This window comes from Mirounga leonina, unplaced genomic scaffold (genome assembly GCF_011800145.1).
Source record: "Mirounga leonina isolate KUSES-001 unplaced genomic scaffold, KU_Mleo_1.0 Mir_200, whole genome shotgun sequence".
Lineage (NCBI taxonomy): Eukaryota > Metazoa > Chordata > Mammalia > Carnivora > Phocidae > Mirounga > Mirounga leonina.
The window spans coordinates 5,539,973-5,564,057 of NW_023270503.1; the positions used below are offsets into that span (position 1 = coordinate 5,539,973).

The 24,085-nt window shown below is 54.1% G+C and overlaps 1 protein-coding gene across 1 annotated transcript in view; it reads left to right on the forward strand.

Annotated features, from left to right (window-relative positions):
• The window catches only part of NOS2 (nitric oxide synthase 2), a 32,422-nt gene extending 11,456 nt beyond the window's left edge, over positions 1–20,966 (forward strand). Inside the window, exons 9-26 of the mRNA XM_035027746.1 lie at positions 927–1,101; positions 1,195–1,296; positions 4,945–5,139; positions 6,147–6,229; positions 6,615–6,759; positions 7,641–7,745; positions 8,670–8,719; positions 9,117–9,291; positions 10,322–10,454; positions 11,448–11,526; positions 12,311–12,492; positions 14,561–14,724; positions 15,649–15,856; positions 17,611–17,698; positions 18,128–18,249; positions 18,516–18,664; positions 19,576–19,770; positions 20,366–20,966. Coding sequence (XP_034883637.1) covers positions 927–1,101; positions 1,195–1,296; positions 4,945–5,139; positions 6,147–6,229; positions 6,615–6,759; positions 7,641–7,745; positions 8,670–8,719; positions 9,117–9,291; positions 10,322–10,454; positions 11,448–11,526; positions 12,311–12,492; positions 14,561–14,724; positions 15,649–15,856; positions 17,611–17,698; positions 18,128–18,249; positions 18,516–18,664; positions 19,576–19,770; positions 20,366–20,485 — 2,470 coding nt within the window. The 3' untranslated portion in view covers positions 20,486–20,966. The remainder of the gene's footprint in view (positions 1–926; positions 1,102–1,194; positions 1,297–4,944; positions 5,140–6,146; positions 6,230–6,614; positions 6,760–7,640; positions 7,746–8,669; positions 8,720–9,116; positions 9,292–10,321; positions 10,455–11,447; positions 11,527–12,310; positions 12,493–14,560; positions 14,725–15,648; positions 15,857–17,610; positions 17,699–18,127; positions 18,250–18,515; positions 18,665–19,575; positions 19,771–20,365) is intronic.
• Positions 20,967–24,085: the final 3,119 nt, after the last annotated feature.

A 24,085-nucleotide genomic window follows, 5' to 3' on the forward strand; every position in this document is an offset into this window, starting at 1 on the left:
AGCCTCTGCTCTGGGCAGCAATCATCATCACAAAAACTCCTTATATTCCTTATATTGAGACTCACTGTGTAGCAGGCACTGAGCTGGACTCTTCTTTTTGTCCCTTGCATACGCTGAACTCAGTCCCACCTCAGGGCCTTTGCATTCACTATTCCCTCTGCCTGACATGCCTTTTCCTTGGAAATTTAAAGGATTCATTTCTTCTTGACAATGAAGTATTTCCTGAATGTCACCCCCTCTGAGAAGCCTATCCTGAACACTCAATCTAGAGCAGATACTCTCACCTTCTGTCTACCACATCACCTTGCTATTATTTTTCTATTCATCTGTTCACTTGTTTATAGTCTAGACTCTAGTCTGTAAGCTCCTTGAGAATAGGAATCCTGCCTTTCTTGTTCAGCTATATATCCCTAACACCTGAAGGGTACCTGGCACATAGTAGGTGCTCGATTACAAATATTTCTGGAATAAATGAATTTACAAATGAGTGATACCATTATCTTTATAGTAAACCCATGAGTTTGGTGCTAGTATCTCTATTTTACTGGTGGGGTTACTGAGGCTCAGAGAGATGTGGGTTAGTCACATCCCAAGGTCACACAGCTGATAAGCGGTAAAGAAGAACTTGAACCTGGGCTTTCTGACACTAGAGTCCTTAACCGCTGTGTTATGTTGGGTTCTCTGCATTTAGCATGGTGCCTGTCACATGCTTGTTGCTTAACATATCTTTGCATGAACGAGTGGGTAAATGAATGCATAATTAATGAATGATACCTACTGTGCCCTGTTCCCCTCTCCAGGTTGGAGTTGGGAAGGAGTTTTCTTGCTTGACTCTTTTTCTGAAGCCTTTTTTGTTGGTGGGGGTGGAGGGAGAGGGTGGGCAATAACGCAGGCCCCAGTGACCACTGGCTCTGCCTCCCTGCCAGGTATGAGTGGTTCCGTGAGCTGCAGCTGAAGTGGTACGCCCTGCCTGCAGTGGCCAACATGCTGCTCGAGGTGGGTGGCCTCGAGTTCCCAGGGTGCCCCTTCAACGGCTGGTACATGGGCACGGAGATCGGGGTCCGGGACTTCTGTGACGTTCAGCGCTACAACATTCTGGAGGTAACGGGGCCCGGCGGGCGGGGCCAGCTGCAGATGTGGGTCCGTCCAGGGGGTTCGTGAGGACCAACTCACTCCATCACTCTGCCTTTGCAGGAAGTGGGCAGAAGGATGGGCCTGGAAACGCACAAGCTGTCCTCACTCTGGAAGGACCGGGCTGTCATTGAGATCAATGTTGCTGTGCTCCACAGCTTCCAGGTACGTCGTGTTCTGTGAGTCTAGAGACTTTCTGGTCAGAAGGTTATCTGGTCCAACCGCTCATCTCATGCTTGGTTCTCCCCTGACAGCATTGTCCATTTTTTATATGCATCACACTAGTATTGAGCACCTAGTTTGTGCTAGGCGCTGGGGATGCAGACAGATAAGCCCTCCTACTCACACTGGGTCTTCTAGTGTAAACTTGAATGCTTCTAGCAACAGGCAACTCCTTATCTTTCAAGACTTGTCCATCCCCAAGCTCGAGTACTGAATCCTATTCCCTCTCCATTTCTCAAGGACTTTACTCCTAAAAATTCTGCCCCCCTTCTTCTGTCTCATCAGTGTCTTCCTCTCTGCTGGATCATTTTCAGCAGTGACCAATAGGCTGTAACAGGTCCCATCTCCAAGAAAGAAATGACCAGCTAACCAAATAAGTCCTCCAGCTACTACCTTGTTTTCCTGCTTCCTTTTACAGCTAACCCGCTGAAAGATCTCACTCCACATCCTCGTCCTCCAGCCACTCCAGTCAGACTTCTGTCCTCTACCGCTCTTCTGGTCACTCTGGAATTCTGCTGTTTTCCAAACTCACCAAGATGGTTCCCACCTCAGGGCCTTTGCACTTGCTTTTCCCTCTGCCTAGAACATCCTTCCCACAGATCATCCCATGACCCCCTCCTTCCCTTCATCCAGGTCTCTATGGTCGCCTCCTTAGAGTTGCTCTTCCTGACCACACCATGGAAGACGGCACCCTTACCCCACCTCCATCTCATCCCTCTCTCTTCTTCGACTCTGTCTTTATTTTTCTTCATAATTCTTAACTAGCTCCTGACATCACATAGTACATCTACTTCATGCCTTTCTTAGGGCTGGGCCTTGTCACTTTTATCCACTATTCTATCTCTAGAGCGTAGAAGAATGTCTGGCCATTGTAGATACGGGAAGAAATACGTATTGAATGAATGAGAGCCCATGTCCACATGAGCAGGGGCTGCCCTTGTTCTGCTGAGCGACTGTACGCACCCCATGGGCCCACACACGGGTTAGTACTTGTGTGGGACTGAGCCTTCTGGTCTGTCTGCTGCTCTTACTCATGAACGCTCCCCTTCCTTTTGGGAAGGAAGCAGAGGATGTGTGAAGATAGTACCGTAGAGGCTGAAACCATCTCCCCAAAGCTAGCAGATGCCCTGAAAGCCAGACCACTAGGAAGACAGTCCTTTATTCATTCTGCAAAACGTATTGAACATTTTGCATGTGCCGGGCACTAGGCTTGGCCAAGGATGTGAGTGGTGAACAAAATAGACAAAAACCCTTTCCTTGTGGAGTGGAGTGGGGAGTTGACATTAAACAAACATTGGTGAATATTTACAATTGCACAGCTTCCCAGGGCTGGTCACCCCATAGGCAGGTGAAGCTTGTGATTGATTGTTGCGGGGGGGCCTGAGGCAGAACAGGAAGAGCCCCCTGGGGATGGCCCAGCTCAGAAGGACCCTGCTGCCCGTGGACCACACATCCTGACTCCTGGGGGCTCTGTGCACCAGCCCTGTCACTGCAGGATGCAGATATGTCCCAGAAAATCTGCTGATCCTCAACTGTCTCCTGATCATTGCTGACCACATCCCTCCACTGCTAGAGAGTCTCCAGGACTTCCTCATCACCCTCTTTTAGGATAAGCTTCCTCATCTGTAAAAATGGAAATAAATAGTAGGACCTTCCTCACTAGGTTATTGTAAGAATTAAATGAAAATGTATGCACAACACTGAGCTGTGCTGCCTGGTCCCTAGCGAACACTCAGTAGGCCTTAGTCTTTTTTTTTTTTTAAAGATTTTATTTATTTATTTGAGAGAGAGAGAGAGAGAAACAGCATGAGAGGGGATAGGGTCAGAGGGAGAAGTAGGCTCCCCGCCGAGCCGGGAGCCCAATGCGGGACTCGATCCCAGGACTCCTGGATCATGACCTGAGCCAAAGGCAGTCGCTTAACCAACTGAGCCACCCAGGCGCCCAGTAGGCCTTAGTCTTATTGTTCTTATTATTTATTATTACCGTCATCAGCTTCTGAGCTTACAATTGGTCTGGCACCTGCTTGTAGATGTGTAAGATCGCGAAAGACCTGATGAGCCCTCCATCAGCAGGCTGCTCTTGGGCCTTCCGCCTTGACTGGGGCAGTGTCCACCTCCAGGAATGCCCATGCCCTGCCTAACTCTGCCCGTCTCTTAGGACTTACTTCTGCTTATGGGACGCCTGGGTGGCTCAGTCAATCTTTCTAATTTTTTTTTTTTTTTTTTTTTTAAGATTTTACTTATTTGCGAGAGAGACAATGAGAGACAGAGAGCATGAGAGGGAGGAGGGTCAGAGGGAGAAGCAGACTCCCTGCTGAGCAGGGAGCCCGATGTGGGACTCGATCCCGGGACTCCAGGATCATGACCTGAGCCGAAGGCAGTCGCTTAACCAACTGAGCCACCCAGGCGCCCCATGGGTGGCTCAGTCAGTTAAGCATCTGCCTTGGGCTCAGGTCCTGATCTCGGGGTCCTGCGATCGAGCCCCATGTTGGGCTCCCTGCTCAGCGGGAGCCTGCTTCTTCCTCTCCCTCTGCCTCTCCCCCTGCTTGTGTTCTCTCTCTCTCTCTCTGTGTCAAATAAATAAATAAAATCTTAAAAAAAAAAAAAAAAAAAGACTTGCCTCCACTCAGAAGTAGCTTCTGGAATCCCCTCCTTCTCCCCCAGGCCTGTGTCTGAGCTCAACCCCCTCCGTCCCCCAGCAGTACCTGCACTCTCCTCTGTTATATCTCATAGCAGACCACACGGACAGCCAACTTCCACTGCCTCCCCTCCTTAGAATATAATCTAATGCGGAAAAGGGGCCTTGCGTTCACCTCTGTAATACCTGTGCCTGACGCACTGCCCTAGCAGACAGAAGTAAGGATGGCAGCTAACGCTTACTGCGCATGTCCTGTGCTTTCAAGGCTTAATGAGGTTCAGCAGCTAATAGCTCAAGGTCATACGGCCAATAAGAGGCCACGGTTTGAATCATGACATTAAACAAATGTCTCTTGACTCGATGAGTTGCCCCAGACAGTGAGGGGTGTGGCTGCCTCTGTTAGGTCATTCCAGGAAGGCTTAGACCCCTTGGCTTTTAATTTTAGGATGTGGGACATGGTGGTGATTTGTCTTCCGTACACTATGGTTTCCCCCAACACTCAGTCCTCTCCAGAGATGTCTAGTTCCTTCTTGGCTGGGAGAGCCACATTCTCAGAGAAGTGACTTCTGGAACTCTCTACTAACAAGTGGCAAGAAGACTCCGTGATTGTATTTATCAGCATCCAGAGGGAGCCATTTGTTGGGAGTTGGGGGAGACTTATAGGTGTGGCCTGAGAACTGACACTGTCCCTAGAGGGCCGAGGGGGGGCCACCATGTGACCTGTGGGCCCACCATGGCTATGGTGATTTCTGGGGCTCCTTAGGAGGCTCCGAAAGTGTCTTCCACTTGGGCATTTATTTTTAGCAGCAAGGAGGTACCCAGGGGCAATGGCTGTCCCATTTTACTGAGTGCCCGGCCTTTCCATCTTGGGAACCCTGCAGCCAACCGACCGTGCTCCTGACTCCCCCATCCCTTGCCTCAACCCCCCCCCTCTTTGCCTCCTTCTAATTCAGAAGCAGAATGTGACCATCATGGACCACCACTCAGCTGCAGAGTCCTTCATGAAGTACATGCAGAACGAGTACCGCTCCCGAGGGGGCTGCCCGGCTGACTGGATTTGGCTGGTCCCCCCGATTTCTGGGAGCATCACTCCTGTGTTCCACCAGGAGATGTTAAACTATGTCCTGTCCCCTTTCTACTACTACCAGGTAAGGCAGGGCTTTCCTCTCCTGTCTGTCTTGGGAGCTCAGGGGTAGAGAGAGTGTGTCTGTAGGTGTGTGCGCGTGCATGAGCGTGCGTGTGCACAAATGCACACATGTGTATGCTCACTCGTGCAGGACCCACGGGGAGGGGTCGGGGATGCAGAGCCCTCTGCTTTTCAGGCTGTAGTCACAGATGCTGAGCAGCGTTTGTTCCCACAGAGAGTGGGACTTCAGGAAAGACCTTTTATTCTACCTTCAGGGGCCCATTGCTTTGCTGGGGCTTACACTTCTGAGGCTGACCACCATTACCCCCACCTGTAGAGAGTCAGAGCCCATCATGGTGAAGAGCTTGGCTCCCGGGTCAGAGACGCCTGTAGGCGACTCTGCCACTTCCTAACTGTAGGATCTTGGGTGGGTCTTTTCACCCACGTGAGCCCTGCTGTTCTCATCTCTAAAAGCGATGAGCATTATTAGCTCCACGATAGGAGGATCCCACAAACTGGTGGATGCCCAACCTAGAATGCACTTTATCACCGTTACCTGTTGAAACCAGTTCATTTTTTGTCAAAAAAGGACTTTGGTTTGATTTGGGGAAGAGCTTCCTTACTTTAAGATGCTAAGTAGCAGATCAGGGTGACTGTTTGCTGGGGACAGTTTGTAGCTGCTGTGGTAGCACCTCCTTTTCCTCTCAAAGGAGGAACCCGGTTTGGACTCTACATCATATGACCTGCCTAGTAATTAGACACTAAAACTGGAAGCGAAGTGGGGCCTCTTCCTTCTGGGGGGACACTAATGGAGAATAAGCCAGCAGACCCCCCGGTGTGGGCAGGCTCTAAGCTGGCCACTGGGGCTGTAGCTCCGAGGGAGACAGAGCCCCAGTCCTCCCCAGTGGGGCATTCAGGGAGCCCCGCCTCACAGAGGGCACGAAGGGTCCTCTATCTTCCTCGCATCCCCACACCAGAGCCGAGCCAGGGCCCACCTGCCCTCATATACGTGTGCCTTCCTGTCTGAAGGTGGAGGCCTGGAAAACCCACACCTGGCAGGACGAGAAGCGGAGACCCCAGAGAAGAAAGATTCCGTTCAAAGTCTTGGTTAAGTAAGTGGGAGCGGCTGGTGCTGAGGCCTGAACGTCAGCCCTTCCTTCCAGGCGCTGCCCTTCTCGGCCTCGACGGGCCGGGAACCAAGAGACATGGAGATCTTTATGGAGGATGGTTCACAGGGGTCCAGATGCCAAGGGGGATCACCTGCCGCCATTGGCCCAACCTTCCCTGTCCTCCATTCTCCCCAGGGGCTGAGTAGTGGGTTGAGCGGGTGAAGGGAGGTGAAGGGCCATGGGTCAGGGTCAGTAGCTGGTAAGAAACGTGCATTCCTTTCCCTCATCCTGCCACACTTTAAACACTGTCCCTCTCCTGTTCTCCTGGGGCCCCCATGTTCCTCTGGAAGGTTGAGTCAGCACAGTGTCTGTCTGTCTGTCCACACAGAGCTGTGCTCTTCGCCTCCATGCTGATGCGCAGGACCATGGCGTCCCGAGTCAGGGCCACAATCCTCTTTGCGACGGAGACAGGAAAGTCTGAAATGCTGGCCCGGGACCTGGGGGCCTTGTTCAGCTGTGCCTTCAACCCCAAGGTAGCCGGCTCAGCTGGACATGGGCCTTTTTTCTCTGCCTGCGTACAGACAAGTTGGCAAAAGTTAAAATGGTTGCTCTGCTCCTGAATGTCCCAGAGCCTTGGATGTGCTGATCGTACATTGTAAATTTGTGACAGAAGGATAGGTGTGTGTCCAGGGACTCCCAAATTTACATAGCACACAACTTTTCCATGGTGTTCCAGGGAACACAGTTTGAGAAATGCTCTCCTAACCCAAGTCGCAACATCCGTGAGCTCCTGTAGATGGATTTTATTCCTATTTACTCAACACCTTCCCTACAGGGCACAGTGCTAAACGTGAAGGGGGCAAAGAATGAATAGAAAATAAAACAGAACCCCAGAGGGTGACTCATTCATTCTGTCAGTGTTGGATTTTATCCTTCTTGGAGACCTCCCACGTCACATGGGTGTGCGTCGAACAGGGAAGCGGTGACACTTGTCACCTGAGATTAGCTTCAGGCGAAGCATTCGGATCCCCGAGGCATTAAAGGATCGTCATTTTTGTAACGCGCTCATCTCATTTTTGTGGAAAACACATCCACACACTTCAGAATTCAAAATAGCAGTGGGAGCGTTTTGACTGGGGGCCTGCAGGGTTTTGGAGGCGAGCCCTCCCTGGCTTGTGGATGTGCTGGTGGTGGGGCTTGTGTGGGGCCGGAGGATGGGGAGCGAGGTGTTCACGTGGGTTTATTTGACGGGGATTCGTGGAGCACCCACCTCTGTGCCACGCTTGTGCTGGGCGTGGGCGGGGCCTGGGGGAAACAGATGATGAGGGGGGCTTCTGGCCTGGGTGGGGGAAGGGAAGCACAGGGTGTCTGGGGACGGCATGGAGGGCTGATGTCCTCCTTTGGGGCCCTGCAGGTCCTCTGCATGGACGAGTACAAGCTGAGTCATCTGGAGGAGGAGCAGCTGCTTCTGGTGGTGACCAGCACGTTTGGGAATGGAGACTCCCCCGGCAATGGAGAGGTGGGTGGCCTGGGTCCCAGTGGTCGGGGTTGCTAGGGCCCGAGGGGGCCAAGGAAAGGATCTGGGTGATTCAGCATGTCCTACGGAGGACATTTGGAAGTAAGTGCTCAGATCACTCTGGGCTGCCCTAGCCCCAGCATTTGGCTGCCTTCTTTGTAATTATCACCATATGTATGTGACCCCTTTCCTAGGACATACTTTATATTTTTAAGTAAGTTGACCCACCTTTTTTAAACTCAGAAATTAATGTGTAAGGGAAACTTTGTATCATCCCCACAGATGGAAAGCCGACAAAAAATAAATCCAATGAAAGCCACAGTTCTTGAATTTTTGCTAGACACTGTTGCCTGAGCATGGCTTGCTTTGTTTTTTTAAAATGAGCAATGGCCGAGTATTAGAGGTCTTCGGGCTCCAGTAGCTCCAAGCTGAGACTCTCCCTAGTTTTCGTAAAGACGATAATAATTATAGAAACAGGAATAACTAAAAAAAAATTACAAAAAAGAGAATACTGTCTTACCATATGATTTGACACTGTTCCATATTTCACCTAAAATTATCTTGAGTTCCTTGGAAATCAGGGTTATCTTAGAGAGTACGGGACCAGTTGTCATTCTTACCAGGTTCCAAACAGGAAAAGAGGCTTACGCTCCATTAGGAGATCCCCTGGAGATGCCGGGCCCTCTCTCTACCAGAGCTGGATGGGGCTGGGCTATTCGGGGCTACAGGCCCACATGAGTTACTAAGGCTGAACTGGTCCTTGAGCCCCAGCCAGTTGGCCCCACACATAAACTGACTTCCGTTTGTGGATCCTGAACCTTCTTCTGACCGATGTGGCCAGTTTTGAAGTGGGCCACAAGAAGAAAAGTAAAAGCAGTGCTTTTATGAATCTTGTCCTGAGAACTCAGTGGTTCTCTCTCTTTCTAGAAACTGAAAAAATCTCTCTTCATGCTGAAAGAGCTTACCAACAAGTTCAGGTAAGGCTTTTCCCCACTCGCACTTGTCCAAGCCCTGCCTTATGGACCTAAGGGTTCTGGGACCTGGGTTCCAGGGAGGGTACTGGTTGTGTGTAAGGGGGGGGGGGTCTCGTCCAAGATGTCCAGGCACAATGAGAGCCTGTCCTCAGAGTGTGTCAAGGGTCAAACCGGGGAAACTAAGTCCCTCTCATAGGTCTGCAAGCTGAGCATGGGATTGGTCACGGGAGTTGGTGACAATTGTGGCTTGGGAGCTGGAGAGGACCTGAAGATGGCGTGCCTGGTCCTGTGCCCAGCTGGAGTGGGGGTGTCTGAGGCTGGTTTACAGGCCGGTCATGCTACGTGATGCTTGCAGGGGTGAGCTCACTCCAGTCTCCATGTGTGTGTCCTCCTCGGGCAGGTATGCTGTGTTCGGCCTCGGCTCCAGCATGTACCCTCAGTTCTGTGCCTTTGCTCATGACATCGACCAGAAGCTGTCCCATCTGGGGGCCTCTCAGCTCGCCCCAACAGGGGAGGGGGACGAGCTCAGTGGACAGGAGGAAGCCTTCCGCAGCTGGGCCGTGCAAACCTTCAAGGTCAGTTCTTAGCTGGAGCTGCCCCCTCAGCAGGGACAGGGAGGCCACAGCCCATTCCTGTCCAGGACTTCTGTGCTGGGCATCCTGGGTAGCCTGACCCCCGCCTGGTCCTACAGGCACGGTCCTAGGTGTAGCCTGAGGGCTCAGGTCACTGCTGCTCTCCCTCAGCTCCCCCAGAACTCCACTTGAAGCATGCATCCCTGGGTAGGAGAAGAGGGCTGAGACACCTCCCATCCTCCAGGAACTTTGGTTTAAGATCTTTCCCCCTCTGATTACCCAGGTCACCCCTCGATGACTTTGCCTTGTTTCAGTCTCCCAGCCACAGAGAGCCTGGGGACAGGGACCATGCAGTGGAGTCTCTGGACCTGTGTCAGAATCTCAGTAGGGCTTCGCTGCCTGTGGCCTGATGCCCCTGATTTAAAGAACTCCTTATTGGGGCACCTGGGTCGCTCAGTCAGTTAAGTGTCCAACTCTGGATTTCAGCTCAGGTCATGATCTCAGGGTCATGGGATTGAGCCCCATTTCGGGCTCTGTGCTCAGCAGGGCATCTGCTTGGGATTCTCTCTCTCCCTCTGCCCCTCCCTGCACTAGCTCTCTCTCTCTCTCTCAAATAAATAAAATCTTAAAGAAAAACAAACAAACTCCTCGTGTAAGCAGAGCATTTCACCCAGCAGTGGTACTTAAAGCACCAGCTTGAGTCGGGGCAGACCTGGTTGCCAGGCCCACACCGCCTGCATGTGACTCCACACCAGGAGCATGGGAGTTATCCAACCTCAGGGGGTGGGCATGTGGGTAAAGTGAGATACTGTCAATATTAACATCCATGGAACAGTAGTAGCAACTGTGTGCCGAGCCCGGCCACCTCTTTGAGTCCTCACAGCGGCCCAGTCTGACCCACGTGCTTAGTAATTATAGGAAGCACTTCACCAATTTGTAAGGACCTACAAAATGGTGGCCCCATTGATGGGGATGATGTCGTTGAGGATGACAGTGACCGTGGTTAACATCGGTCTGCTCCCTCTTCTTCCAGGCGGCCTGTGAGATGTTCAATGTGCGAGGCAAACACAGCATTCAGATCCCCAAGCTCTACACCTGCAATGTGACCTGGGACCCACACCACTACAGGCTCGTGCAGGACTCGCGGCCTCTGGACCTCAACAAAGGTACCTTATGCGTCGCGCTGCATGGGCCCTTCCTGCCGGGGTGGAGGTCTCTGCGCCCTGAGTCTGTGGTCGAGGAGACCACTAGGACCCTCTGAACAGAGGCAGCTGGCCTAGGGCTGCCAGGCACTCTCTCTTGTTGGATCTGAGAGCCTGCTGGGGTGCGAGGCAGGAGAGCTTGCTTCATCTCTGAGGGAGGCTGTTTCAGGAGGAAGCCCCGGGTGGGTGGTAGAAGAAAGGGGAGCCAGCACCGACTGACGGCCTCCTGTGTGCCAGGCACTGGGCTGCGCTCCTCGCCCGCCCACTCTAAGCAAGCCCTGACATTCATCTTGCAAGAAGGGCCCAAGGACCTGGGCGCCTGGCTGGCTCAGCTGGTGGGGGCATCCTACTCTTGATCTCTGGGTCGTGAGTTTGAGTTCCATGCTGGGTGCAAAGAATACCTAAAAAGGGGGGGGGGGCACAAAGAAACGAAAGCTTGGGGAGGTGAAGCAGGTTGCTAGCATGTGGCCAGGCTGGGATTTGAGCCCCAGCCGTCCAGCTCTGACAGCAGCCAAGTATTGTAAAAAACATCTTGTGGAGGCAATCCCAGGCTGCTCGACGGTGGCTTCTGGACACTGGGCCTCCACGATTCCTCTTTTCTTGTACCATGAGTACAGGAGTTGTGTAGCTTTCTGCGTGTTTAGGGTACCCCCAAGTTCAACTATGCTCTCCCACAGATGCCAGGCCATGGGGATGGCCTAGAAATGCCCCTCTTTGGGCACCTAATGCATTCCCCCTCCTCACCTAGCAGCAGCACAAACACCCCTGTTAGACCAAGTGTCTTTATTTGTGATTTGGAAACATGGCAGGGAAACAGCAAAAGAAAACTCTATCCCACCATCACAGCGGGACACCCCAGGGGTAGTGTCCAGGCATAACTGACTCAGACTCGGGGAGGCTGACCCCCACCAATGCTTAAGAGCCACTCTGCCATTTCATCCTCTCTGTCCCCCACAGCCCTCAGCAGTATGCACGCCAAGAACGTGTTCACCCTGAGGCTCAAATCACAACGGAATCTACAGAGTCCCCAGTCCAGGTAGGGGTGATGTCCCACAGGTTTAATATAATGAAGGAAAGACCAGAGCAAGTCAGTCTTTGAAAGGAGAGAAGTGTGCACTGGCATTAGCCATGATGTCATGGGTAGGACCGACTTGGCCGGTAACCCCTGTGATCTCTGGTGCCTTTAGGTCTGGTCTCCATTAACCGTGGGCCAGTTTTCCAGCTTAAGAACTAGGCACCTGCTTTACTACCCATCCTTTGTCACTAAACCCTTTCACCAAAGGTGGAGGGTGGGCAAAGAGAAACTCAAACCATTTGGCTCTTTCTTAAGAACTTCCAAGAAAATTTTTAGCAGGGAAGGACATTTCCCCGTCAGGAGAAACGAGTGTTAGGAATTCCCTGTTGGTTTTGTTTGTCTGTGCTGTCCTCCCCCATTCATTAGGAAAACTGGGCTTTGTTCTAATAAGAGCCAGATTTGTGCTGGGGACAAGGAAGTGTTTGTTCTAATGCCCACAGATCTCCAAGGGGGATGCTCTCTTTAGGTGGAGGGTGTGGTCAAGCCCAGGTGGGCTCGGGAGTACTGCCCAGGGAGGGGGCTGCCCACCCTCTCCCCACAGAGAAACCCCAGGCCCAGTGGGCACCAGGCCCTCTTGAGCACCCTAGCTCCAGGGGATGCCAGCAACCCGACCCGACCCGTGCTCACCGAACTGAGAAGGAAAATGAAAAGAGGGCACATTTCCTGGGGAAGTCGGCCCGCCCATCAGGGAGCTCGGGAGGAAATCCTGGTGGCGTCACCAGAGGCTTCTTTTTCCCTTCTCCAGCCGCACCACCCTCCTGGTGGAGCTTTCCTGGGAGGACAGCTGCGGGCTGAGCTACATGCCCGGAGAGCACCTCGGGGTTTGCCCGGGCAACCAGCCAGCCCTGGTGCGAGGCATCTTGGAGCGAGTGGTAGATGGCCCTGCACCCCACCAACCTGTGCACCTGGAGACGCTCAGTGAGAGTGGTAAGACCTCTGCATGGTGGCCCTAGCATCCCACCCCCCTCTCCCCACCCCGGCAGCCCCCCCACTCCGCTGATGGGCTGGTCCCATCCCTGTGCTGTGGGCTCCTAACCCTATCCTTCCTGCTGAGTGGGGGGACCACCAAGCCCACGCTGATGCGATTTGGCCAACAGAAGGGATGCTTCTTTGGGGCTCTCCCCAACCCCAGAGGCTGGGGAGTCTCTTTCCCTTCATTCTTTTGCTCACTCAGCCACTTTTTTGTTAATGGATGGATTCATTTATTTTTGCATCAAAATTTTAACTAGTTGGTCGCATCTATATACTAGGCAGGTCCTGGGCTACAAAAATGAATGAGACTCAGTGTCCACACTCAGAAAGCTCACTACCTAGTACAGGAGACAGATAGGCAAGAGTATTCTTCTTCATCATCATCATCATCATCATCATAGTAGCCGCTGGTATTCATTGGGTAATTACTAGATACTAGCATTTTATAGGCTTTGTCTCTTCAGGCCCCACAATAAACATGTGTGTGCACTTTGCCTGATGACATAATGGAGAGATGTGGGAACAGTGTAAAAATGCTGCGCTTTGAAGGTTAGAGTCCCTGAGCCATCAGGGACTAGCATTACAAGCTGCGTGACCTTGGGCCTATAAGTCAACCTCTCGAAGCTTTATTTCTTTGTCTCTAAAATGGAGATAAGAGAGCCTTCCTCATAAGGTTGTAGTAAAGACCAAATGAGTAGATGCACATGCAACCTTCACCACAATTCCTGGCACCAAATAAATGCAGGAATGGAGGAATGTCCATTTCCTACAGGCTAATGAACATTTGTCCAGAAGCTCAGAGAAGGGGGAGTCTCCTTGGATTCCAAAGTGCATAACCCCCTTGCATGTTCCAGGTATTCTAACCTCACCCACTGAGGGTCTTATTTATCCCCACCTCACTTGGCCAGTGGGCAGGGGCACACTGTGGGTGACCAGGAGAGTGAGACTCCTCCTGGCCATCCTCACTTGGGAAAAGATGCTGTCCTGGGGGGGCCTGGAGCACCCCCTTCCCGGGCTATGGTGAGGCCCAATCTATGTGGGGAGCACAGCACAGTGGCGATAGGTACTAGGAGAGATAAGCTAACGAAATCAGCCATCATGAGCCTCCCAGCCCATAGGAATAGCTCTCTAGCCTTAGTGATAATCTTGCCTCCAAAGAATGTGTACCCCTAAAGAGAGTGGCCACATTAGGAAAGTGGGGGTCAGAGAAGCAAAGTACAGCATTGTCTCCCACTGTCCGGAGAAATGTGAGCGAGGAGACAGAGATGGCCTTGTGACTGTAGGAAGACAGATGTGGTTCATTCAGACCTTGGGTCTGGATGAAATAACGTGATAGTAATATTTTTACCTAATGTTTATTGAGCATGTGTGTACCAGACACTGTACTATTATATATACACCATTCTGTTCAATGCTCATACAAACCCAGGGGGACAGGTTTTGTTATCACATCCGTTTTACAGAGAGAGAACCCAAGGCTCAGAGGGTTTAATCACCTAGCTGTTAAGTGAGGAACCAGAGTTCAAACCCATGTCTGCTGGCTCCAGGGTCCACACTGTGACCACCCTGCATACTGACTCTTGGGACTCCCTGGGACTTGACACTTCGGGCTGATCTGCTGCTCACCCAGTACCTGTTGGTATAGCCCCAGGGGACTGTAGTCATGGGCTTTTCTCTAAATGAATAACTGGCCTCTGGGGTGTGTATCAGTCTTTGGTGAATTTAGTCACTGTGAGTCTGTAGTTCACCTATGGGTGAACCAGAGGGGGACTGAACTCTTGTGCATAGTTGATTTTCCAGGATCATGTCAACTTGGGTGCCCTTTGGAGGGCTGTTGATCGGCCCTCCCTGGCAGCCCTACCTCTGGGCACATGAACACTTTCACAGTTCCTGGAGCTAGAAAGTCAATGTCTCTCCCCTGCAGCTGTAGGGTGGAGGGTGTCTTCCCCAGAGGCCTCATTACCCTTCAGGAAACTGAAATAGGGCCTTTTTGTCATTCTGACTCCTTTTTTTCCCTGTCCAGGAAGCTATTGGGTCAGAGACAAGCGGCTGCCCCCGTGCTCACTCAGCCAGGCCCTCACCTACTTCCTGGACATCACCACCCCCCCTACCCAGGTGCTGCTCCGAAGGCTGGCACACCTGGCCACGGAAGAGGCTGAGAGGCAGAGGCTGAAGACCCTGTGCCAGGTGAAGGTTGGGCCAGTGGGTGAAGGAAGGGCAGGGTCCCAGAGTCAGGGGGAGCTAGAACCCAGAGCTGGTCTTTAACCTCCAAGGCGGAATCCGACCCAGCTTCTCAAAGCGAGACTTGTCAAAGCTGGTGGGAAATCAGTGTCCTCTCCCATACCATCTCTAGGACACAGTTGTGTTGAGTGAACTGAACTTTTCTGAGTGTCTGCAGGATGCTACCAAAGCATACTTTGTTAGAAATTACCTAGAAAAGGAGAGCCACTGTGTCTTGTCTTTGTGTATTCCCCAGACCTGGCATAAGCATGGAACTTAGGAAGTGCTGGAGGATGGATGGTGAGGATGAATGGAGACGTGGACACGAGAGGATGCATTAACTCACTGGCAACTTTCTAGGCCCATGCTTTTGCAAAAGGCACTGGATGGCATCATTGCCATCATCTTTCTCACTAATTATCTTGATTCCAGCCGTTATCCTGTGGCTGCAGTGTATTAACTCTGCACACATGCTCTCATTTCGTTCTCATGACGTTCCCATGAGGGAGGTGACGCTATCCTCACGTCACAAATTTTAAGGGATTGGGACAAGATCCCACAGCTAGTAAGGGCACCCAGTCAAGATTCGAACCCAGGTCTGTATAATTCCAAAGCCCTGTCCAAAATTAGATTATAATAAAGATTTGACTCCTGCCCACCAGTGGCTGACGGTGGAGTTCTGAGCACACGAATTAGATAAATGCTACTCACGGGCCTGAGTGCTTCCAGGAAAGGCACCCTTTTCTCTCCAGCACCCTGGACAGCACCTGGCTCTAGGACGTGTTGGTTGGAACCATCGTGTGAATGAATGAACGAATGCTGGATTGTGACAGCCTCCTGCCTCCGTGTGAGCACGTGCCTTGAGTCACTCACACTGCTCTTGGCTTTCAGCCCTCAGAATACAACAAGTGGAAGTTCACCAACAGCCCCACATTCCTGGAGGTGCTAGAGGAGTTCCCATCCCTGCGGGTGTCTGCTGGCTTCCTACTCTCCCAGCTCCCTATTCTGAAACCCCGGTACTACTCCATCAGCTCCTCCAGGGACCGCACACCCACGGAGGTCCACCTCACGGTGGCTGTGCTCGCGTACCGCACCCGAGGTAAGGCTTGGCAGAGACTTTGGAGCAGAGTCCAACTCTGCTACTTACTGGGCAGCAGTTCAACATCTCTGAGCTGTGGTCTCCTTGTCAGTTAAAAACCCACCTCCCAGGGGCGCCTGGGTGGCTCAGTCGTTAAGCGTCTGCCTTCCGCTCAGGTCATGGTCCCAGGGTCCTGGCATCGAGCCCCGCATCGGGCTCCCTGCTCCGCGGGAAGCCTGCTTCTCCCTCTCCCACTCCCCCTGCTTGCGTTCCCTCTCTCGCTGTGTCTCTCTCTGTCACATAAATAAATAAAATCTTAAAAAAAAAACCCACCTCCCAGAGTGTTAATAGCAGTAGCAGGTGTGTGGCAGAGATTACTATGAACCAGGTTCCAAGCAAACCCTCTGTATATATGTATTAGCGGTAACCCCATGAGATGGGTACTGTTTGCATTTTACAGGTGAGGAAGCTAAGACACAAAGAGGTTAAGCCCCAGAGTTGCACCGTGAGCAAGTAGAGACCTGGGATTCCAACCCACACAGTCTGACTGCTGGGTCCATCCTGCTTCACTCTGTGGTCCTACTACCGCTGGGACAATGTAATGAGATCACATGGAGAAAGCACCTAATACTTAGTGGGAGCCCAGTGATTCTTAGTATACCTGATAGTCTAGCCTGGGTGCAGAGTTGATGAGGCCTTGATTGCTCACTCACTCAGCGATGGGTTTTTTCATATCTCTCTATGCTTGCCACGATGGTGGGCGTGGAAACACGGCACATGTAGCTTCTGACCTCGTGGAGCTTCCTGTCTAGAGGGGGTAGCGAAGAGAGACTCATCGAAATAGACAGTTGTCATGATGTGGGTGCTAAGAAGCACAGGGTGCTATGAGGGCAGAGGTTAGGGGATGGGCTAACACAGACTGGGAGGTCCAAAACCTTGTCTACTTGGACTTGGCTACTGCACTGAATGAACCATGCCCTTGTCCTGCCCTCTGTAACTGAGCATTGCCTGGGTTGGCAAAGCTGGATGCACAGCATGGTCATGCAGTTTTTAGACGATGGGCAGACTTTGCCTGCTCTGCTGGAGAACATCTTCCCAGGTCAAGTCTCAGTGCTCAGACAGCGAGAGGGGAGGTGGGTACATCTTGTGAGAGCCAGATCCCATTCAGAGGGAAAAAGGGACTTCTCAGGTTGGTTGGGATAGCTTTAAATGCTGGGCTTTGGGAAGGGAATGTAACCTGGAGCAAGTGGGGGTTTCCACAGGCCCAGGAGGGGCCCCCAGGGAGGAAGGGTGTCAGAGCAGACCAGAGTGCTCAGGAGGCTGTCCATCACTCAGAGTTCCTACCAGCAAGGGCTTTACCTCATGAAGACGGTGGCGCACTGACTGCCATCAGAGCTGAGTGGTGGGCTGCGAGGGTCCCTGGGGAAACTCTTGGAAGGAGCATTAGAGTAGGAGTCAGGGAAGCTGAGCTGTCATCTGATTTTACTGCTACCTGAGTGACCTTGTACACATTCCTTCTCTGAGACTGTTTTTGGAGTGGCAGAAGGAGAAGCTGGCCCACTCTCGACGCACCTTGCAGCTTTCCCCAGCTCTGGCTGCATAGAGGGTGGACTGCAGAACAGGGAGAAGAATTGTGCCCTCCCTAAAGCCCACAGGGAGCCTGAGTGGACACTCCCAGGAGTCTCATTGGTCTGGGGGGAGCCTCTGGGACAATTCACCCTCTGGGATGGGGAGGGTGGGGGATGATGTTGGTCAAGTCTGTGTTGTCCTTGCAGATGGCCAAGGTCCCTTGCACCATGGTGTCTGTAGCACATGGCTCAGCAGCCTGAAGCCCCAAGACCCAGTACCCTGCTTCCTGAGAAGGTAAGCACCCTCTCCACTCTGTCCATTGTGGCACCACTGGCCCCTGGGAGTTCTGGTTTGAAAGGGAGGAATCTGGGCCCTTGAAGAAGGTGCTGGGGTCACACTGGGCCTCTCCATTCTATCCCCTGGCAATAGAGCATGGCCAGGACTCCAGTAGGGACAGAGAGGACAGCGGTGGGGGGGCCCCAGAGTACAACGAGGTTCAGCCTTTTTCCAAAAGGAGCCCACGACGAGGTGAGGGTGTGCCTGGACAGGGGAAATGAAGCAGCCTCCAGGACTTGGGAAATCAAATTTGAGCTCGTTGTCTTCTCCACCCCCACCACACTACCCCCCCCGCCCCACTGCACCCCCAGCTCCCCAGCCCCTGTCCAGCGTGTGCATCCATCTCAGGGTGTCTGAGGACTGAGCCTCTCCATCTGTCCCCTTCAGTGCCGGCAACTTCCAGCTCCCCGAGGACCCCTCCCATCCTTGCATCCTCATCGGACCTGGCACAGGCATTGCCCCCTTCCGTGGTTTCTGGCAGCAGCGGCTCCATGACACCAAGCACAAAGGTACAGTTAGGAGGTTCCCTGGCATCTCCCTGGGGCCTTCCTGGGGTTGTGCCACTGCCCACTCTCTCATTTGCCTCAGCCTGTGTGGACAAATGATCTGAATGCCCTGGGCCTCAGTTTCCTCATCTGTAAAGGGGAGGACAATACTAGATTTGCGGGCAGGAAATGAGAATTCAAGTCAGCGGTCTGTCAGGCAGGGCAGGCCTTGACCCATACCTTGCCCTCTGGTGGCCACCCTGGGAACTGCAGCCCGCTGGGTCTTGCAGGGCTCCAGGCCGGCCGCATGACCCTGGTGTTCGGGTGCCGCCGCCCAGATGAGGACCACCTGTATCGGGAGGAGATGTTGGAGATGGCCCAGAATGGAGTGCTGCATGAGGTGCACACAGCCTATTCTCGCCTGCCTGGCCAGCCCAAGGTAAATACGGCAGCTGCCTGTGCAGTGGGTGGAGCATTATAAGCCCAGACTGGTGGGCGCTCCCGCTCCCCACAAGCCCCTTGCTCTCCGAGCCTGCATCTGAGCTCTAACACAGTTCCACACCCGTCACAGGAATGCATTCACTCTGCCAGGAGAAGAGACGGGCCCTGAGACATTGAGGACTAAACAGGGTCACACGGTGGGTTAGTCCCAGTGCCCAGCTGGCTGAAAGCCCTCGCCTGGGATACACACCTGCCTGGGATGACGTGGTCTGGGCACCACCACGCCCCGCTGATGGTCCCTGCTGCCCTCGGGGGCACTTAGCCCCATGAACGTGGGGAGTCAGGATAGACGCTCGCCTCAGGCCTTGGGAATTTGTTCTATCTGGGCTCCTCCCAGACCCAGTGTTTTGTGTCCAGTGCTGGGGTTGCTGGGCATCTTGTGGGGAACAAGAGCAGAGGCTCCTAGACTTCTGTGTAATTGGGGAGCCCAGCGCTCTGTGCCCTGCTCTGAATTACCCTGGGGGTTCCACAAATGGTCTGCATGGAGAGGCTCCAGTTCTGGGGTGTACGCAGGTGGGCCTCAGAGCCTGGGCAGGGGAAGTGAGTTGACAGATGCCTCTTTGAAGCATGATGAATTCGAAGTCAATGCAGGAGCCTCACTGAATGGTCAGCTTCCTGAGGGCGGGGCGGTGGCCAACGTTCATCTCTTGAGCCCCAGCCCGGCCCTGAGCTGGGCAGGATGCCAGTGCCCCTCATCCTGAGCCTGATCCCGGGAGAAGGTTCTGGCTGGGAGGTTCCTCGCCGGGCAGCCCATCGTGCCCCTCGCTGCCTCCTCCTGGCCAGCAGACCTGACTGCAGGCTTCACCCCGGGCAGCTGGGACCTGGACCCACCATCTCCTCTGGTTTCAGGTCTATGTTCAAGACATCCTGCAGCAGCGGCTGGCCAGCGAGGTGCTCCGTGTGCTCCATGAGGAGCATGGCCACCTTTATGTCTGTGGGGATGTGCGTATGGCCCGGGATGTGGCCCATACCCTGAAGCTCCTGGTGGCTGCCAAGCTGAGCCTGAGTGAGGAGCAGGTGGAAGACTATTTTTTCCAGCTTAAGGTATGGCAGCTGGTGTGCAGGCTAGGGATGCGGCTCAAGGCCACGGGAGAGGGGGGGAGCCAGGACCAGGAAAGTCAGGCCTAGGGGAGTCAGGCTCAGGATAGGCCTGAACCTCAAGGGAAGCCTAGAGGTGGCCAGAAGTCCGAGCTAGATGGGCTCTTAGAAGGCCTGCCCATCTCTCCTGGTCTGGTTGTTCAGTTAAACAAAGGCAACACGTTGCTTGGTGACAAGACTCCTCAGAGCCTCTAACATGCTACCGTGCATCGTGACTCCTCAAGACTGGGAGAAAGTATGCAGCATTTTCCAAACGTATTTATCTCAGAGCCCCCATTTCCTGGAGCATCTTGGGGGAAAGGTACGAGGCAGGCTTGGGGAGCTGTTCAGGCAGTTCACGGCAGCACAGGTGCTGATGGGAGTTAGTCTAGTGGGATTCAATTAAACTCTAAGCATGACAGTCGTGAAGGCAGATGGCTCATGAGTGTAGGTGGGATAAGGAAGCTGGGGGAGCCCCAGGGCTCGTCCTGGCCTGGACCTGATGAATGAGAGGTGGCTGGATCAGCAGAGCTGACACCCTGGTTCTGTTTTTCCCTTAAAGAGCCAGAAGCGCTATCATGAGGATATCTTTGGCTCTGTGTTTCCCTATGAGGTGAAAAAAGATGGGGCAGCAAGGCAGCCCAGCGATCCCAGAGTTCCAGCAGCCCACGGGAGAAGTTAAAGTTGCTGCCACAGAACTTACTGATGGAGCCAACTCTCGATTATCTGAGGTCACAGGGCCTGGGGAGATGGAAGGAAATTATATCCCCGAGCCTCATGTCTCCTTCCCCACCAAACCTGATACTTGACCCGCTACGAGTAGCAGCCTGGACTGAGTGGAACCTCTTGTCTCCCGTGAGCCCACCCTTCCCGGATAATGGAAAGTTGGGCCTTCCCAGGTCCCTTGAAGACTTAATCGGCAGTGCCAGGCCCAGCTGGTGGGTGAAAAGGATGGAACATTCTTCTGACTGCACCACTCTGAGTGACCAGGAGGAGGCGCTGTCGTGCTACCCTGTATTTAACCACCCTGTGTACAGTTATTTATAATAACTCTGTATTTAAAAAAAAACAAACCCCGGTCTTCTCTCAAGGGCCAGTTGGGCCTTCCCCGTATGACTGCTTGATGGAGATATTTATATGAAATGCACTTTATTTTAACCACATTGTATGTGTGCAGGGGTGTTTGTAGGGAAAGCAACTCCGTTCTACAGAGTTGGGGACTGGTGGGTGGTGCAACCTGGACCCAAATCCCCCACAGAGGGATATACTAGCTTGGCCACACGGGGATCATCTCACCCAGGGCGCTCCTCACACGGGCCTCACATCACAGGGGGCACACCTCACACTGAACGGACCACACAGGGGTTCACCTCACACAGGGCTCACTTCTTGAAATGGCCACCAGGTATGGGCGGCCTGTGGAATTTTGTGCACACCTGTAGACCTGTAATGGGGGGGTGAGGAAGCTAGGCTTGCCTGAGGGGCCTTGGCTGTGTCTTACACGGGCGCACCTCACACAGGGCGCACCTCACCGGGGGTTCACCTCACAGGGGGCTCACTGCACACGGGGCTCACCTCGCAGGGGGCTCACCTCACACAGGGTTCACTTCACACAGGGCTCACCTCACCCAGGACACAGCTTACACGGGTCTCAGCTCACACGGAGCACACCTCACCGGGGGCACACGTCACACAGGGCTCAGCTCACAGAGGGTGCACCTCATACAGGGCTCACTTAACAGGGGGCTCACCTCACCCGGGGTTCACCTCACCTGGGGGCACCTCACCCGGGGCTCACATCACACGGGGCTCACCTCATAGGGGCGCACCTCAGCCGGGGCGCACCTCACACAGGGCTCACCTCACAGGGGGCTCACCTCACATGGAACTCACCTCACTCGGGGCCCCCCTCACAGGGGGGTCGCCTCACACAGGGCTCACCTCACCTGGGGCTCACCTAACACGGGGCTCACCTCACAGGGGGTGCACCTCCACACAGGGCTCATCTCACAGGGGGCTCACCTCGGACAGGGCACATTTCACATGGAGCGCACCTCACACAGGGCTCACCTCATATGGGCCTCACATCACAGGGGGCGCACCTCACACTGAGCACCTCTCAGGGGGTTCACCTCACACGGGGCCCACCTCACAGGGGGCGCACCTCACACGGGGCTCAAATCATATGGAATTCACCTCACCCGAGGCGCACCTCACATGGGGCTCACCTCACGTTGGGGGTAGCCTCACACAGGGCTCACTCACTAGGGCGCACCTCACACGGGATTCACCTCACTGGGGCGCACCTCACAGAAGGCTCACATCACAGGCGGTACACCTCGTGGGGGGTGCACCTCACACGGGGTTCACTTCGACAGGGGGTGCACCTCACCCCGGGCTCACCTCACCTGGGGCGCTCCTCACATGGCGCTGACCTCACACGGGGCTCACCTCACAGGGGGTACACCTCATGGGGGCGCACTTCACCTGGGGCGCACGTCACACAGGGCTCACCTCACCTGGGGTACTCCTCACATGGGGCGCACCTCACCTGGGGCTCACCTCACACGGGGCTCACCTCATGGGGGCGCACCTCACACGGAGCTCACACCACTCAGGGCTCACTTCAGAGCTCACCTCACCGGGGGCGAACCTCACACGGGGTGCACCTCACACAGGGCTCACCTCACAGGAGGCGCACCCCACACTAAGCGGACCTCACATGGGGCTCACTTCACAAGGGGCTCACCTCCGGGGGTGCACCTCACACGGGGCTCCCCTCACATGGGGCGCACCTCACAGGGGGCACACCTCACACTGAGCGGACCTCACAGGGGATTCACCTCACACGGGGCTCACTTCACAAGGGGCTCACCTCCGGGGATGCACCTCACACGGGGCTCACCTCACACGGGGCTCACTTCTCGGGGGGCACACCTCACCCGGGGCTCATACAGGGCACACCTCAAACGGGGCTCACCTCATAGGGGGTGCACCTCACAAGGGAACACCCACAGGGGGCTCACCTCACATGGGGCTCACCTCACACGGGGCGCACCTCTCATGGGGTTCACTTCACACGGGGCGCACCTCAAAGGGGGCGCACCTCACACTGGGCTCGCCTCACACGGGGCGCAATTCATACTGCCTGGTATGCCAGCTCCTCAGGGAAGGCCTTGACCAACAATCCCCTTGTAGAAAGTTGCCATGTTTGGCTCTGGGACTGCCTGTTTCATGAGAGTTGGGCCAATAATAATTTGGCACCTGGGTGACAAAGCAGGTGGGGTTGGACTGTGTCAAAGACGTGGCAGTGAGTGAAGGACACGTATCTTCCATGGGGAAGACTTTTAAGGGGCTGAGCCATGTTTCCTTCTCTTAGAGTAAGGAAGGAACGCAGCCAGGGACTAAGTGGGGGTCTGAGAAAATCAGGCTCCCAGCTTGGGTTTGGCCTGTTTCATTGGCTCCCTGGCCCACTTCTCCCCTACACAGATGGGGTAAAGGGGGCGAAAGAGGCATGCCGGTCGCCAGTGCCCAGCAATGCATCTGAACAATGTGCTCAAGAACACGTCACCCAGGCCAGTGTCTCTCCCCTCTGAGATGCACACAAACCACCTGGGATCTTGTTACCAGGCAGACTGATTCTGGAGGCCTGTGGCAGGGCCCGGGATTCTGCCTTCCTGACAGGCTCCCAGGTGCTGCTGGTCCCAGGACGATGCTCGGATGTTCCGGAGGCACTGGATTCTTGGTGGAGGTAGCAAGATGGGTTGGCATCATGAGGACACAGAACCGGCCCCCCTGCACTGCCCCAGTGGCTGGTAGAAGCCCACATGCTGACTCACTCTCCTCACCACACCCTAACCCCAAACACCAGGACCCGCAGTGGAACAACACAGACAGGTGTCAGCTTGAGTCAGCTTCTCCTGACACCACGCCTGCCACCTCCTCCCACTGGGACACAGGGTTCTGACAAGCCAGCCCTGCCATTTGGCCTTCTGGCCCAGCCCTCGGCCCGTCTCAGAAGTGTGAGGCTATTTGCTGGGTTCACCTGTTACCAAGCTTCGTGCATCACAGATGCCCGCCCAGGAGGCCCGAGCCCAACCTGCTTTCTCCCACCCATGTGGGGTTTGTGGGGAATCCCCTGGGAGCAGGTGTGGATGTCAGGACCCCCCCCCATCAAAGTGAGTCCATGCTCTCTGCCCCCCTGCCCTCACCCAGAACCTCCCCAGTTCCAGAGACTCCAAAATGTTCCAAACCCATTTGATAACCACAATGACTCCATACG